Source organism: Notolabrus celidotus, chromosome 15 (genome assembly GCF_009762535.1).
Source record: "Notolabrus celidotus isolate fNotCel1 chromosome 15, fNotCel1.pri, whole genome shotgun sequence".
Lineage (NCBI taxonomy): Eukaryota > Metazoa > Chordata > Actinopteri > Labriformes > Labridae > Notolabrus > Notolabrus celidotus.
In genome coordinates this window covers 5,238,394-5,255,108 of record NC_048286.1, presented here as the reverse complement: position 1 = coordinate 5,255,108, position 16,715 = coordinate 5,238,394, and the positions used below count along the sequence as shown (strand labels likewise).

Genomic DNA, 16,715 nt, shown 5'->3' with positions numbered 1-16,715 from the left:
TTTTCTGAACACTCCAGCATTTATTCACAATATCAACCTGGAATCATATTTTATACAACATTTGACGGGTCTGTAATGCCAAGAGGGAAAGAAAGCTGATCTTATTTGTTCATCTTTTGAAATGATTTGACTTGCAGGATTATTAAGCAGGTGTACCAAAAAAGCTGAATTTACAGCAGTTTCTCCAAAACACCGACTGTACTCATCCATTTCAGTATGTCTTAACAAAAGACAGAAACATAAGCCTGCTGTTTTTCAATAACTTAACCTTTCCCTCAAATGTGATTGAAAAATATCTAAAAAATACAAGCACTTATTCCAAATAATGTGCAAAATTATTGTGTGATACTGTCACTTTAAGGCTTAAAGTGACAGTACCATGACAGTACTGTCTCTTTAAGCCTTAAAATGCTCTAAATGTAACTTTTGTGTAAAATATAGGGATACATGAGTTGCTGAAATACATTACAAGTAAAGTTTCTGTTGTTCACAGTGACGTGTAGTGGACTGAAAACACAAACTGGAAGTTCATAGTCTTAAATGTGCTCACCAAAATCAATACATTCAAACAGCGGCAGTATCCAAATGATGTTTTGGATGCAGTTATACATAAAAAACACCAACATATTACAAGTGTTTAAGACGATATATTACAAATGTAACTGTTTAAAAATGTGAAAATATTAAATAGTTACAGAAACAAACAATGAAAAACAGGAATGTTTGTTGTGTTCATGCACGTTCACCACAAAAAAAGTCAGCATTTACCTCAAAACCCCGATCTGAGACGGTTAAGGTTTGAGTTGTAGTAAACATCATTTACAGTGTCAACAAACATCTTGCTGCCGCACAGTGTCGGTCCTTGTACCAAGAACTCTGTCGGTTTGTGAGAGACAAAAAGTGAAACGAGGACAGAGTGGATGTAAACTGTACCACAGCGCGTGATAAACCATAAGACGGAGCTGTAAACAGCTTTCAAATGATTCAGAGTCAGGGTTTTATGGGTATGAATTTAAAGGGCCAGTTAAAAAAAAACCACAACAACTTTCCTGCAGACTCCTCCTGAGTGGATAGCTTCAAATTCTGTTTTTCAAATCAAGTGTGACAGACGATCTTTAGGGAGGGACTATATGATTCGATTTTTTTTGACCTGACGCTTTAAAAGTGAATAAAAAGCTTTAGTTGACTGTACTTTCTAACCCAGAAGGACTCTTAATGTAATTAAAGAAGTTAGAGATGCACTGATTGTGGAAATCAGATTCTCCTTTGTAATTTCTCATGTCTGTTTTTCAAATTATGTTTGAGATCTTATAAATATTGCCAAAAGTCCCGTTTTACAAACTGTCGTTGATCTTTCTCAGAGATGGTGTAATATCTCTACACTGCTGACATCTTCTTGATGAGAGAGATTATATCTCTCAGCTGGCCTGGGAACGTCTCAGTATCCTCCCAGAAGAGCTGGTGGAAGTGGCCGGGGAGAGGAGTGTCTGGGCTTCCCTGCTGAGACTGCTGCCCCCACGACCCGGACCCGGGTAAGTGGAGGAAGATGGTATGGTATGGTGTGGTGTGGTGTGGTGTGGTATGGTATGGTATGGTATGGTATGGTAGTAAGGAGCGTAGTGATGTCAGCTGGACAGTGGTTTGTAGAGTCATGTCACTTCTGCAGGACGGGGGGATCCAGAGTGAAATGTCCAGGATGGAGTCAATTGTGTGACACTCCCATGTCTTGCTGTTGGACGGGTTTTCAAAGATGGCAGTCGTCGGCGCTACGCTTGTTCATATGTTTAACCAACAAAGCACAGTTTCCTAACTTGAGGCTCATCTTCTGGAGCTCTTAAAACCATGATCTACTCTACTTGTTAGAGTGAAACCACAAGGGGAGCTACAAAAAAGTTCCTCTGCTCCCTAAAAGAACACTTTGATTACAAACGACATGATATAAATAGAGCTTTCTTGAAAAAGGAAAGAGAACTGTTTGACTTGAGTTTAGAGGAACAAGTGACAAAGCTTGTGAAAGGACGTTCAATGAAAAAGTTTGGTGAAATGGAACGTCTCATGTTTTGAAAGTCTTCATCACGGTCTCCTCAGATCCGGTTGGAAATCATCCTGGTGTTCAGGTTCAGAAAGAACGACTGCAGCTTGCACAGCTTCTTCTTCTTCTTCTTCTTACTGTTCCTTACCTTCTTGTACACTCCGTCATATTTCCCCTCCTGGTCTTCTTCCTCGTCCACCCAGGGTACCCAGGCTCCCTCGTGCAGGTCCGGGTTGGCTCGCGGATCATCGGGCGGAAAGTAAACTGGAACGGCGGTTTGGTTGTAGTAAACCAGTCTGGCGAGTAGCCGCTGGACCACCTCCGGTCTGTGGTCTGCCAGGTCCTGCCGCTCGCACGGGTCCGCGGTGATGTTGAACAACCAGACGTTTTTGTGGGTGGAGGTTTTGTAGGACGTTGTTTGGGCACGTTCGAGGTTCCACCAGGGACCAGCTAGAGTGGCGAGCACCTGAGGATCAAAACATGCAATCATTTATGAGATTTAATGAGAAGCACAAAAATAATGTCACAAAAGTGTTTCTGGTGTACCTGTGGGGGGACCCAGTCTCCATGACCTGGGTCTCCTGTGAGCAGCTTCCAGTCTCCCACTCTGATGGCAGCTTGGACTGACGTGTCCCACACTGACTGAGAGGACGCGGGTTTAAACCTGGGTGTGGGGAGGGACTTGGGAAGCAGAGTCCCTTGCCTGGACGTGTTCTGATTCTGGGGTAGCGTCCTCCTGGACTTGGACTTAAGATGTGATTTGAGTTTAGTCTTGGACTTTGGGGGAGGTTGTCTTGTCCAGGACAGGTTCTGAGATATGGTCCTCCTGGATTTTGACTTGACACGTGGTTTGATGTGAGGCTGAGATTCAGGAAGAGACGTCCCGGATGGAGCTCCACTAGAGAGGGACTTGTTATGTGGTTTGTAATATGACCGTTTCTGGCTCTGAGGGTACGCCTTGGTCTTGGTCTTGGTTGTGGGTTGGGGTTTGAGTTTTGATTTTGGGAGGCCTGTGAGTTTTGGATCTGGTAGGCGCTTTAATTTCTGTTTTGGAGGGTGTGGAAACGTCTGAGGTTTCTTGAACTTCTTCACCTTGAACGCTGACTTCTGTTTCGGTTTCTGCCTCAGGATCTTCTTTTTTGGCTTCTCAGAGGCCGGGCCGACACTTTTGGGTTTGCTCACTATCGAGTAAAAGAAACCACACCAAGTTAACATTTATCAGTGATTAGCTTGACAGATGAAAACACTTTGATTCTGTTCTTGTAGCTGTCAGTAAAGACAGACAAACTATTGACAGTGTATTTTATTCTGCTGGTTACCTGAGGCTTCCTTCTTACTGGTGTCCCACTTTGTGTTTTGAACGCCAGGTTTGTGCAGAGGGTCGATGTTGTGAAGGATCTCCTGACGAGGCGACTCCTTTCCTTCACTGATGGTGGGCCAAACATCAAAACCATCCAGGCCCTGACTCTGAGAGGGAAACAAATACACAAACATCACCATGAGAATACGATCTTGGAGCCAAAGGCTATCAAAACAACATACTCCTGTTGGAATAACAGGCAACTTTTTGGTAGCTTTATGGTGAAGCCGGCGGTTAGCGTTAAACGACTTCAAGCTAAATTAAGAAGTGATTATGCATTCAGGTCAAAAGCGACGCGGCAGACATGTCCGCAAAAATAACCACTACCACATCTTTGTTCATTATATCCCCCTTAGCAGCCCCTGCTCATATGTTCCTGGTGAGTCTCAGTTTCACTGTAAATAGTATGTTAAACAGAGGCTTCTTTCCAGACTACAGATCTTATGATTGCTAAATTAAGAATACTTTGAGGCAGATTTGCAGAAAGTAAGAAGTCAAGTTTGGTCGAGGCCGATGTGTGTCTAACATGAGTCTGGTTCTGCTCGAGGTTTCTGCCTGTTAAAGGAAGTTTTTCCTCGCTGCTGTAACTAGCTAAATGCTGCAAGGTGCAATGCTCATTAAGGTGGGGTAAGACTGAGTCTTATCCTGTCTTGGTGTTGGGTCATAATTTGACATAGAGTGGTCTAGACCTGCTCTGTTTGTGAAAGCGTCTTTAGATAACGTTTGTTGTGATTTGGCGCTATACAAATAAAGATTGATTGATTGAAGTTTTCTCAGGTGTGTCCTCAAGAGGAGAAGAACATTTGAATGCTTGTATTTGAATCGTTGGTCTGGAAATCTAACAGCTGATTGGCTTTTGCTACACAGCATCAAGATTTATCAATCAAGTTGAAATGTTTTGATCCAGAAAGGACTGTTAACTGCAAATACAAGCATCTGTATTTGTTTATAGAGATAAATTAACTCGCATTCATCACATTACCACCAATGTGAGCCAGGATGCTGACTATGTTCAGCCGGCTTTTGCTCTCCATACAGACTGTTTTCATGAATACACCAAAGCTTGATGATGCATGATTAGTCAGACGTACTCAGACTAAACAAACTACAAACAGGAAGCACATCCTCAACCAATCCTGCTGAACTCAGACTCTACATTTCTGTTTATAATCTATGAATAGAGATTACAAGCAAAGGTCCCTGTAAGAACTGATTCAACATCAACATGTTCCTGCGTGTTGCCAGTAAAATACTTAAACCCCAAAGGAATAAATAATAATAAATTTACTTTGGTAATAAAGGCTATCAAGTTCCTGCATGACTCACAGATTGTTTTGATTGCAGCCAAGATAGCGAGACTTATCTGCTCTGGCGATGAAAAGCTTCTTGCATTCTGAGCCAACAAAGCTCTTTGGGAGCTGAGCTCAGACTGAACTGACATGACAATAAAATGAATTTATGCCTGAACTGAAACACAAATTATCCATGCAGCCACTGTTAAGAGACAGGGCACTTTACATAACAGGCCAGGAGCAAATGTATCTACATGATAGTAAATAAAGACAGTTTTATGGAGCGCTGTATCCTGACCTCTGACTAAGTGACACGTTCGTCTCTAACCTTGAAAAACACAACTAATTTATTCATATGAAATCAGCAGGAATCTTATTACAGTGAAGGAAACTCTGGATGAGTCACATCTTTTGGCAAGAAAACTACAAAAAAGTACAGTGAAGTGGTCGCTCGTATCATCCTCCTGGGTGGCCTTGTTGGGAAACACATCCCTACATCTGGTCGGTCTGACAGAGCTGCGATTAAATGGTGAGTAGGAGTTTTTCAACTGGGGGAACTTTACCCCGGAACTACGTGCGTTTCGACCGGAGGAACCCGGGTCTAAATTTAGTACAGGGGTAGATAATCTCCCCCTGAAAAGCCCCTGCTAGGGGGTTAGTACTTTTCAAAGGTCCTGGGACTTTCGGGGGGCAGGGCCTGCAATGCTGAACGTGTCTGATTGGTAGATTAACAGCAGTGTTTTTATTCCACCCGCCGTCCACAATAACATCACACACATCTGTGATTCTCTTGATTTCTCTTTCTTTCATTAGTTTTTATTTGTTCTATCTTTTTTTGTATGTGTGTGTACTTTTCAAAAGAAGAAGCTGTGATTCTCTTGATTTAGCAGCTTGTAACAGTAGTCTTCTCTCAGCCCACCGTGAATGCGTCTCTCCCGGTGTTCCAGTTTTAAAAGTGACCCTGTAAACTGGAGACCTTCAGCTGAAGGTGTCAGTGTTTGTGGAGTTTACACAGCTGTTGAAACACAGAGGGAGTTCCTGGGAATGCAAGCTAGTTTAGTTTTTATTAATGTTTCAAAATATCCTCATCAGATATTTAATGATCGTCTAAAGACGTTTATGAGGGATGCATCCGGCTGAAAGTCACCAGTTGACAGAGTCGCTGTTTAAACCAAAACACCAGCTAATCTCTGCCATGGCTTTTTGAGTTAAAAAGGGATTTTAAAGCCGTGTTGAAACGTGTTCGCTACTCACACTTATCTCCTCTCACGTGTTGATTCAGTGAATTTTGACCCCAGAACACTTGGTCGAAATGCACCTACTGATGCACTCAGGGAAGTGCTTTTACTATGTCTGTCTGGAATTTACAGGCAAAAGATTGAAAGCAAAAAGACTGAGCAACAAACGGTGTGACAGTACTGACATCCACTGACCTGACTGATGTTTCCTCCAGCCAGACCCACCAGTGTGGGGAACCAGTCGGTGATGTGCAGCAGAGCTTTGGAGACCCGTCTCCTGCGTCTCAGCAGAGGGCTGTGGACGAACGCCACTCCACGCATTCCACCTTCCCAGTAAGTGCCCTGCAAACACAGCAAGGAGAGAGTCCTTTCAGTCTTCTTCTGGCTTTACCGACCTGAGGGATCAGAGGGGTGTGACCAAGCCGCAACCTCCAGTCGCAAAATATGAAGCCCATGCTCAAGTGTTATAAACTGCAATACATCGAGCATCCGCTTGAGGCTGGCTGCAGAAATACAGGATACCACATACACACCTATTCAAAAAGACGATCTGTACAGCAGAAATAAACATGTTTACAGCCTGGTTCAAAAAACGGCTTGGGTCTACATAGCTGATTTCTCTATCGGCAAACACTGTATGGGGGCTGAATTATTTTTAGAACGCGCCAGTTCAGCAGATATTGAGATTATGAGTTTTGCCCAAATAAGGACATGACTGACTTGATTGACAGGCAGGAACACATAGCTGTTGGCCAGAAGGCTCAAACCCTGCCTCTTCCTCACACTAAGTTTGGTTGAGTTCAGCATTTCCAATATGGCTCCTGCCTATGATTGGCTTCAAAACAGCGCTCAGGCACAGATGGGTGATGTCACGGATACTACGACCATTATTTATACCTTCTATGGTGTGACATCAGCCCTGCAGCAGCACCATCCAGACTGCTACTGCCTGTGCCGTGGCTTCACCAGAGCAATATGCCAGCACTCATGGAGGCGGTATTTTGGCTTCACATCTCACAATGGAAGGAGATGGAGGCGTAGTCCATGTTTATACACAATCAACAGTGTGGGAATAACAAGCTGACTTTAGTGCGTTAGCATATCAGCCTTTGAAGGTGCAGATCAAAGTTTTGAATCCTTCATTTTGAAATTAATTTCTCAAAGAAATGCTGAAATGAACTCCCAAACACGGACTAATAAAATGCTGAATAAGTGCTCTGTACCTTACGGCCTCGTAGCGGCCAGTTGCTCCCTCCTGTGAACGGCTGGGCTCCGTTGTCAGTGGAGTAGATGATCACGCTGTTCCGGTAGTATCCGTACTTCCTCAGGGCGTAGGTGACGTTTCGGACCGCCTCGTCCACCGTAGACACCATGGCGGCAAACTTTCTCCTGTTCACGTTAGCCATGTCCCGGTACGGGTAGATGTAGGACTTTGGAGTCTGTAGAGGAGTGTGAACCGCCTGCAGGACCACAGAAACACAGTCCAGTTTCATGTTTGATTTATGTGATTAAATAGAAGGAGGGAGTTTAAAATGACCCATCATCAACTTCCTGGATCAATTTCTTGATAAAACCAGATGACAGTGTGATCAGTCTTGATGTTATTGAATGATTTATGAGCTTGTGAGATTAAAAAAGGAATATATCACTAGCACTGCTTTTTCCTACATTACCAGTAAGTCCCACAACCCTGGCATGTAAATCCAAAGTCAGGACTTGTTGTTCCCTTCTGTAAATCAAATCAAACATTTATTTGTTTTGCACTTTGTTTTGCAGTTGTCAGGGAATCCGCTCGATTATTCACAAGCTCTGCCCGACGACTGCAAATCAAAAAGTCATGGCTGCCCACTACAGTCAGAAAATGAAGAGGATCCACAGACTTTGTTTTTCTTGATGCCTACGAAAGTCAACAATAAACAAATATAATAACGTGTAATTTAAGAGTTTAAGTGCTTTTAACTTCTGACTGTCGTTTCTGTGTGGCCTGATTTTAATTGAAGGGCAAGGGTCCGTATGGGGCCAAATCTGTGATGCTCATAGACAAACAATTGCTTTTATGTGGTTTCCATGTTATTGCAAAGTTTCTGGTTCCAAACATCCAGACATAAACAACACGGCGGGCTGTGATGGATCTGTAACTTCCCGCTCCGCTGACTCGGCTGAGTCTCTCAAACACAGATTACAAACATGTGTTTCAGCAGGTATTCAGATAATCTGGGATATTTTATAGGAATACAAAATAAGTGTTTGTTATTGTGCAGTTAATTATTATAACGAGCTATTGCATTGACAGAATGAGTTCTACTATGAGCAACCTTATTCTGCATGCTTTTATTTCTGCATTTATTTTTGTTCATTCCTCTATTTCTAACATCTTCTCTTAGTTTTCCCTCTCTTCTCTCCTCTATTTTAAATGGGGGAGTAGGGGGAGGAAGAGCGTGCAAACTTACTCGGTTGGGGTGAGTCCTAGCCAAAACAGGCTTCTCGCTCTAACTACCCTCTCTGACTTCTTTCTAACATCACTTTACAGACTCTTCTCTTTGCTTCCCTCTCTTTACTCAGTGAAATGAGGGAATTCGGGGAGGTAGAGCGTACATCCTGACCCACCGGGGTGAGCTCTGGCCCAAACAGGCTTCTTGCCCTGGCTCTGCCTTCCATCTTCCCTTTAACATCTCCCTACAGACTCTTCTCTTTGTTGTCTCTCATCACTCAGTGAAATTGGGGAATAGGAGGAGGTAGGGTGTCCAGCCTTACTCAATGGGGGCAAATCCTAGCCCAAAGAAGTATTTTGCCCTTGCTCTGCCTTCCATTTCTTCCCTTTAACATCTCCTTGCAGACTCTTCTCTTTCCTGTCTCTCTTCTCTCCTCTTTTCCCTCATCAAAGTGGAGGAGTGGGGGAGGTAGAGCGCACAGACTGACCCGGCAAGGGTGAACTTTAAGCCAAGTAGGCTTCTCAATCTAACTCTGCCTTCCCTGTCTTCTTTCTAACATCTTGTTACAGACTCCTCTCATCATTGTTGTCTGTTTACTCGTTACAATGGGGGAGTAGAGCGTACAGCATTACTCTGGCTGGTGAGTCCTAGGTTTCTCTCCCTGGCTCTTAACACCTCCCTCCAGACACTTCTCATTTCTTGTCTCTCTCTTCTCTTCTTTCTTCCCTCATCAAAGTGTGGGAGCAGGGGGAGATAGAGCACGCAGGCCATCCCAGCAGGTTTGAGCTCTGGCCCAGGTCTGGCTTCTTGATCTAACATTGGCCTCCCTGTCTTCTTTCTAACATCACTTTACAGACTCCTCTCTTTGTTCATTCATTAAAACGGGGGAATAGGGGGAGGTAGAGCGTACAGCCTAACCCACTGGGGTGAATCCTAGGTTTCTCGCCTTGGCTCTGCCCTGTCTTTGTTTTAACATCTCCCTAAAGACTCTTCTCTATTCTTTTCTCTCTCTTCCCTCATCAAAGCAAAGTGTGAGAGTGGGGGGAGGTAGAGCGTTCAGGTGCCAAAGCTAACTGTTGAGTCTTCTAGAGGCGATGTTGCCTAACTTAACAAAGCACAGTTATGTGACTTATCAGTAGAGTATAAACATTGGGATGAGGGCATAATGGGATGGTTGGCTTCACTGATTGCTACAACTTTTTCATTCAAGCACAAGTACCTTTTGCTTATTTAAAATTCCTTATATTATATCATGTTAATGTAAAAGCACGTCCCAGGGATATTTTCATCCATTTTTCTGGTATCAAACTCTGCGTGATACCTGGAGAGAGAGCAGCAGGAAGAGCGGTCTGTCCGTGGGGTCGTGAGTCTCCAGGATCTTGCGAGCTCTCTGTGTGAAAAGTGTGGTGGAGTATTTCCCCTCCTGGCCCCACGCTACTCCCTCGTCATCATGGAGATCATACCCACACAAGCCCGGACCGTCACAGGACCCATAACTGAGAGGAGAAGGTGGAGGAGTGTGAGTCATGGGAAAGGAAAGGTCGTTGTTTGTTGTGACAGCAGTCATGAGTGTACCTGTAGTAATCCACGCTCCCCGTTAAGGAGCCGAAGAACGTGTCAAAGCCCTTTCGGGTGGGTAGGCAGGCCTTCCTGGAGGAAAGAAGGAAGGGTTTATAAATCTGCAGTGATCTTTGTGTTTGTTCTGAAACTGAAACATGGTGAAATATGCTTCATGCTAATTTAATACTGACACATCTCACCTGTAGAATCCCAGGTGCCACTTGCCGACCATGTGTGTGGTGTAGCCGGCCTCTCGCAGCCTCTCAGGCAGAGTGTCCATGTGCAGAGGCAGACAGCTCGGCTGCCTCGGTCTGATGATGGAGTGTTGCAGTCCTGTGTGGATCTGATACCTGGAAGGAGAACAGACCTGTCACCAGACGGACCGATAACTGATACAAGGTGTGCTGTGAGAACGAGGGCCTGAGCCGACATATTTATAACATGAATTACAGAATCACCTCATCAGCATTCGCTCTAATCTCAGTGTTGTTGTTTGTTCAGACAGATTTAAAGCTTCTAAGTCTTCAAGAGTCAAGAACACTTTATTGTCCAACACACAGTGACAGAAAATTACCCTTGGTTAGCTGGAACAACATAAAAATCATTAACTCCCATGAATCTAACATCAAGGTCCATAAATGAGTAAAAGCCTGTGTGAAAAGCACATTAGTGTCTATCTAGCTTTGTTTAAAACGCATACTGGAAAGGGAACAGAAGAGTTCTTGTAAGTTCTGTTTTCGGCCAAAGGTACTCTTTTATTTTATTGGTCAATCAGAAGTGTAGCCATGATGTAAAGTAAACTTCAGACCAGCACAAAGATGGTAGAAAGCATGGAGTAAGGAGTAGAAGATCACATACAGGTGCTCAATTTGGATACGTCTTGCTCACTGCGTTTAGTTCTTCTTGTAAAGAGGTAGCTGCATGTGTATAAACCATAGACTGTATAAATAATGGACGTAGTATCTGTGATGTCACCCATCTGTTTCTGATGCACTGTTTTGAGGCCAATCGGCGGCGGCAGCCATATTGCTGCTGTCGAGCGATGTGACGTAAAGAGGCGGGCTTTGAGCCTCCTAGCCAACAGCTACAGTGTTCTGTCAATCAAGTCAGCTGTGCCTCTCATTGGAAGACTCGTAATCTAAATATCTTTTAAATTACCGCGTTATGAAAAAATTCACCCCCCGTACAGTGTGTGCCGATCGAGAAATGAGCTATCCAGACTACACTTGTCTTTTGAACCAGACTGTAAACATGTCTATTTCTGCTGTAAAGATCAGCTTCTTTGAATTGGTGTGCATGTGGTTTCCGATACTTCCAGAGCCAGCCTCAAGTGGATCCTTGATGAACTGCAGTTTTTAACACTTCCGCATTGGATTCATGTGTTTAGACTGGAGGTTGCTGCTTGGTATAAACTACAGGCAGCTGTCCTTCAGATATCACTCCAAGGCACACTGCAGGATTTGTGTTTCTTTTACATGTAAAAAGATCTTACAAATAGCCGACATGTTGCAACATGTTCAGGCCTCCAGCAGGATGACTCTCAACTGCTGCTTACACTCCTTTGTTGAGTTCTGATCAGCTGACTGTGAGGATCACTCTCCTTGAATGTGCAGGCCTATATTAAGTGAGTTCAGTTTTTATCCATGCAACTATCCCTTCAATAAATCAATCTTTATTTATATAGCACCAAATCACAACAAATGTTATCTGAAGACTCTTTACAAACAGAACAGGTCTAGGTCTGTCTTAACAGGCAGAAACCTTAAGCAGGACCAGACTCATGTTAGACAGACATCTGCTGAGACCGAGTTTGGGTTGGAAAGGATAGAGGATGATGAAGAGAGAGAGTGAGATGTATAGCAGGAGTTGTAGCAGCTGAAGTCTGGCACGTCCACACCAGGCAGCAGGAACCTACGAGACAAGGGAGCTCAGGGACTCCAAAAAGGTCTATGGTTAGTAACTTTAATGGGGCAGGCAGACAAGAGGGGTGAGGGGAGAGATACGATCCCAGTTCCCCTGGCATATCACAGATGCAGTCTCAGTGAGTTGGAGAGAGGGATAGAGGAGATGAAGAGAGAGAGATGATAGTGGTGAGACAGATAGTAGTAGTTGTAGCAGCTGGAGTCTGGCACGTCCACAACAGCAGGCCTTCTATGGCAGAGACTCAGAGGAACCTACGAGACAAGGGAGCTCAGGGACTCCAGAAAGATGAATTTAAAGCACAGAGGCGTTCGTACCTTCCAGTCATGAGCTGGCTGCGTGACGGCGTGCAGATGGGCTGGACGTAGTAGTTCTCCAGCTTCACACCTTCCGCTGCCAGTTTGTCCAGAGTGGGAGTCTTGATGGTTGGATTGTGGTAGCCGATGTCATTGAAGCCCTGTTTCAGAAACACAGTCATGAAGTGATCCTTAAACACATTTAGAAACAAGATCAGATTATATACGAGTACTTTGACCTTTGTTTTTTGTTGCATTCACTAACCCACTGCTAATTTGCATCACTGTGTGTTTCAAGGCTTTTTGCAGCTCCTTGTTTAAACCTTAAGTTTCTGTATTGTGACTTAAGGGTAAAGATGAACTTTAAAGCAACAATATGCAAGAAATGCTGTTTGTTTTGTTGTATTTGCATGCTGTTATTTCTTCTTGTACAAACTTGAACTATTGTAGTCAGATTAATTTATTGATATACATCAGATATATCAGGTAATTACTGATTTAAGACGAGATGCAGAGAGGCAGATGTGTGTCTAACATGAGTCTGGTCCTACTGGAGGTTTCTGCCTGTTAAAGGAAGTTTGTCCTTGCCACTGTAACTTGCTAAATGCTGCAAAGTGCTCTGCTCATGGTGGATTAAGATGAGATCAGACTAAGTCCTGTCTGTAAGACGGGACTGGATCTTATCCTGTCTTGATGTTGGGTCTTTGTTAATAATAGAACATAGAGTACAGTCTAGACCTGCTCTGTTTGGAAAGAGTCTTCAGATATCATTTGTTGTGATTTGGCGCTGTATAAATAAAGATTGATTGATTGGTTGATTGATTGATTGATTGATTGATTGATTGATTGATTGATTGATTGATTGATTGATTGATTGATTGATTGATTGATTGATTGATTGATTGATTGATTGATGCCCTCTCAGGCTCACCCACCTGGTCGTCTGTGAGGATGAACAAAATGTGTGGCTGGTTCTTCGCTTCCTTCTTAGCATTACTCTGAGTGTTTCCGCCATCCTGATCCTGGATCTGGATCTGATTTGGTTTGGACCGGTGAGCTGACAGACAGTCCAGGCTGAAGAAAACACCCAGCAGAGTCAGAGCAGCCGCAGCAGCCTGCATCTTCTCTGCAGGAGCCCTGAACAGAACAAAGAAGAAAAAAAAAACTCTTCACAATACAGTGAGGACTTCTCCACCAGCTAAGTACGGCTTTTAAACGCATGATTCAGCACATATTCACACAAGCGTGCTATCAGCGCTGGACTCACTGCAGATCATAAAACCACATTTAGGATGGGTTCGCCAACTTGGCTGCAAACCGGGATCTGAAACGAATCCATCTGGTTCAGCTAAAACTCAGAGGAGGGCTTTTTTTTCTCATCGGTTTACAATCACTGGAGCTGAATAATGAACAATAAAAAGGGATGAATTTAATAGCGGTGCCTGAGAGAGCAGGGGAGAACAACCTGAACGTGACTCACTTTTCTCTGACTGCTCTGGACGATTGATAAGGATAAACTTCTTGGAGAGCAGCTCCAACAAAAAGAGACGAGGAGAGATGATTTTTGGGGGATGATGCGACAAAGTTGTGATTTTACAGCCTGACAGCAAAGTGTCGTAAATGGTAAAAAGGGAACTCTGATGTTTGATGTCATGTATTTTAGTCTTACAAGCAGGTAATCCTGTAAGTTGTACAAACTGTACTTTCCACTCCAATAAATACATACTTTAACGTTGAGCTACTTTTTTTGAAGCTGATCTGCCGACTCAAACATAAACACATTTATTGTGCTATTGTGAAATATAGCTGCAGGTCACGTTTGATCGCACTCTGACATTTCTTCTGCTGACTTTCTGATTTCCTGGAAGAACATCAACATGTATAATTTAACACTTACAACAAGTCGAGTGGTTTTGCTGAATTCTCCTTCAAAATAAAGTGCACGTTATTACACTTTAGACTTTAATGAAAGCTACCAGGCTCTGTTTTTAATTAGGTGTGCTACTCGCCTACTAAGGCTGGAGTTTGTAGCTGTGTTGCAATGGATTTAAGAGCTTAAACTGGTGTTATTATCACTGTTGATTCATCTGTTGGTTATTTGTTAGATGAGACAATTGGTGCATTTGTCAGAAACGTGGAAAAACACATTCTCACGCCTTCAATTTGGCACATTTTCCTCCAAAAGAATCCCAAAATATAAAATGTATCGATTTGTATGCTTCTTTCATGCTCAGTAAAGATATTTTTATCACATTAGAAAACTTCTCTCATATTTAATGATCCAAACACAGCTGAAATGTCTCTGCATTAGATTTCCACAGGTATTTTTCAAGTATTTAACCCTGAATACTCCCCTGAAGGTTCATTGGAAGTGTGTGCGTAATGGAAAACACCTGATTGTGTAAACCTGTAGCCTATAATTTAAGACATGCTTACAAATGTAAAAGTCAAGAGGTTTTCAAACCGAGTGTGCAATGTTGATCTTCTCTGTAAACGTTACATGGTCACAAAAAGCTGATGACTGGATGCCTGAACTGGTTTCCCATTAGGGGACACACTGGTGTTCCTGGCAACAGGAGAGGACAAACACACACACACACACACACACACACACACACACACACACATACACACACACACACACACACACACACACACACACATACATACATACACACATACATACATACATACACACACACACACACACACACACACACACACACACACACACACACACACCTTCTCTCTACTTGTGTGTGTTTTCACTGGAGCCCTTTCTGTGTGACAGCATTGTTAGTGTCTTACACTGAGCAGGCACAAGCTGCTCCTCTTGCTGTACATGCCTGATGAGAGGTTCCTCATTTCTTATTATTAGTTTTAATTATGAGTCTGACGTCACAGCTCCATCCAGGTGCCCCTCATCAAAAATCTCCATCATATGTTTAAAATCACACATTTTCCATTTGTGTTCACATCTATCCTTAAACACTGAAGTTAAAGCTGTGTTATTGTAAAGCCATAGGCCTGGATCAATACCTCGATTCTGGATCAATGGGAGTGATCGGCTCTTCTCCTCCCTCCTCTCCTCTTCTCTTCAGTTCATTCCTCCGGCTTGTGGTCTTTCTCCGGCTCGCAGAAACTTTGGATTGAGTAAAGTTTGCAGGAGACGCCGCATGTCCTCAAGTTTCCACCAAAAACCTTCTTCCTCCAGTCTGAGCGTCCGCACTTCCAATGAAATACGAGCGAAGTCAAGCTGGAGACAGTATCAGGATGACACTTCCGGTCTACCCTGTCAAAATAAAACACGCAGGAACGGCGCTTGATACTAGGGTTGCCAACTTTCTCACCACTAAATAAGGGACCGGTGCACGGTGCCATGGTGGTGTGAGCATGATGTGTGAATTCAGCGTATAGTCATATTCTGATTCAACTGGAAATGTAGAAAGTGTGTATATTCCCTTTAATCCTGACTGTATCATTATGTAACATCATATGAATAAACCTCAAAGAAACCACAGTTTGGCTCTTTACATCAAAAATCAGGCAAAAGAAAAATTAAATGCAAAAGAGGAGTATGACTCACTATATGTCCTTTTTCATGGATCCTTTTTGCTGCTGTTGACTGACTCAAGCAGTCTTCTGTCTTTTTGCACAGCCAGAGAGAAGTCCTTACATGACCAGTCACAGTTTACAGATATTTGAAGTTCATGTTTGATCAGCTCTGTGCTGCATCTGTGTCTTTAGTCTGATCATTTAATGGCCATCAGAGAGAAAATCCTCTCCACACTTTTTTGCAGGACTTGACGCATTTGCGCTGTATACAACTGGTGCTCGTGAGTGGGCCTGTGATCGGATGACAGGCGGTGTGATTGTCACATGATCTGCCACTGATGTTTTATCTGATCTAAGATCTGTAGAGTGCAGTCTGCTGTATTTACAAGAGTTAATAGTCAATATATGGGACAATTGAGGTCCCATATGAAACAAACCAATGTAGCCCAATGTACGGGATGCCTGGCTAATACAGGACAGTTGGCAACCCTACTTGATACAGTGTCAACAAGAGCGTTTGCTAATGCTAGCCTCTGACATAGAGTTGCTAGCCATCCTGTTTTTCTCAGAATTGTTCTCTTTTTTCCACCAGCTGTCCCGGGAAAATAAAAATCTCTCCCAGGACACAATTTTCACCAACTTTTGGCGTCTCCGTTTGAAAGTGGAGTAGAGACGACTGAAGAGAAAGGAGATGGAGAAAATACATGCAAGCCACCAGCACGAAAAAAAACGATATACTGTTTACAATCCTGATTGGGTGACACTGTCAGAGTTTGAATGGGCACAGCCGACCCAGGGAGACAATTGTTCCACCACATGCGTTTTGTGTCCGGCGAAAATCTCTGTAAAATCTGAAGGGAAAAATGCATCGGAAATCCAAGCAAAAACAAAAATGCATCAAGCTGTAGTATCAAACTAACAAAACAGGCAGCCTCACAACTTTTATCAATCAATCAATCTCAATTAATCAATCTTTATTTGTATAGCACCAAATCACAACAAACGTTATCTCAAGACACTTTTACAAACA

The 16,715-nt window shown here is 43.2% G+C and overlaps 1 protein-coding gene across 1 annotated transcript; it reads right to left on the bottom strand.

The window, feature by feature from the left end:
• Positions 1 to 15,373, bottom strand: LOC117826183 (arylsulfatase I-like). Its single transcript, XM_034702072.1, has 11 exons — positions 15,170 to 15,373; positions 13,066 to 13,267; positions 12,152 to 12,291; positions 10,115 to 10,264; positions 9,930 to 10,004; positions 9,676 to 9,850; positions 7,146 to 7,382; positions 6,118 to 6,264; positions 3,352 to 3,499; positions 2,579 to 3,213; positions 1 to 2,498 (listed from the first exon to the last, which is right to left on the bottom strand). Exons 2-11 carry the CDS (start codon positions 13,249 to 13,251, stop codon positions 2,085 to 2,087), a joined length of 2,307 nt encoding a protein of 768 aa, XP_034557963.1. The 5' UTR covers positions 13,252 to 13,267; positions 15,170 to 15,373; the 3' UTR covers positions 1 to 2,084.
• Positions 15,374 to 16,715: the final 1,342 nt, after the last annotated feature.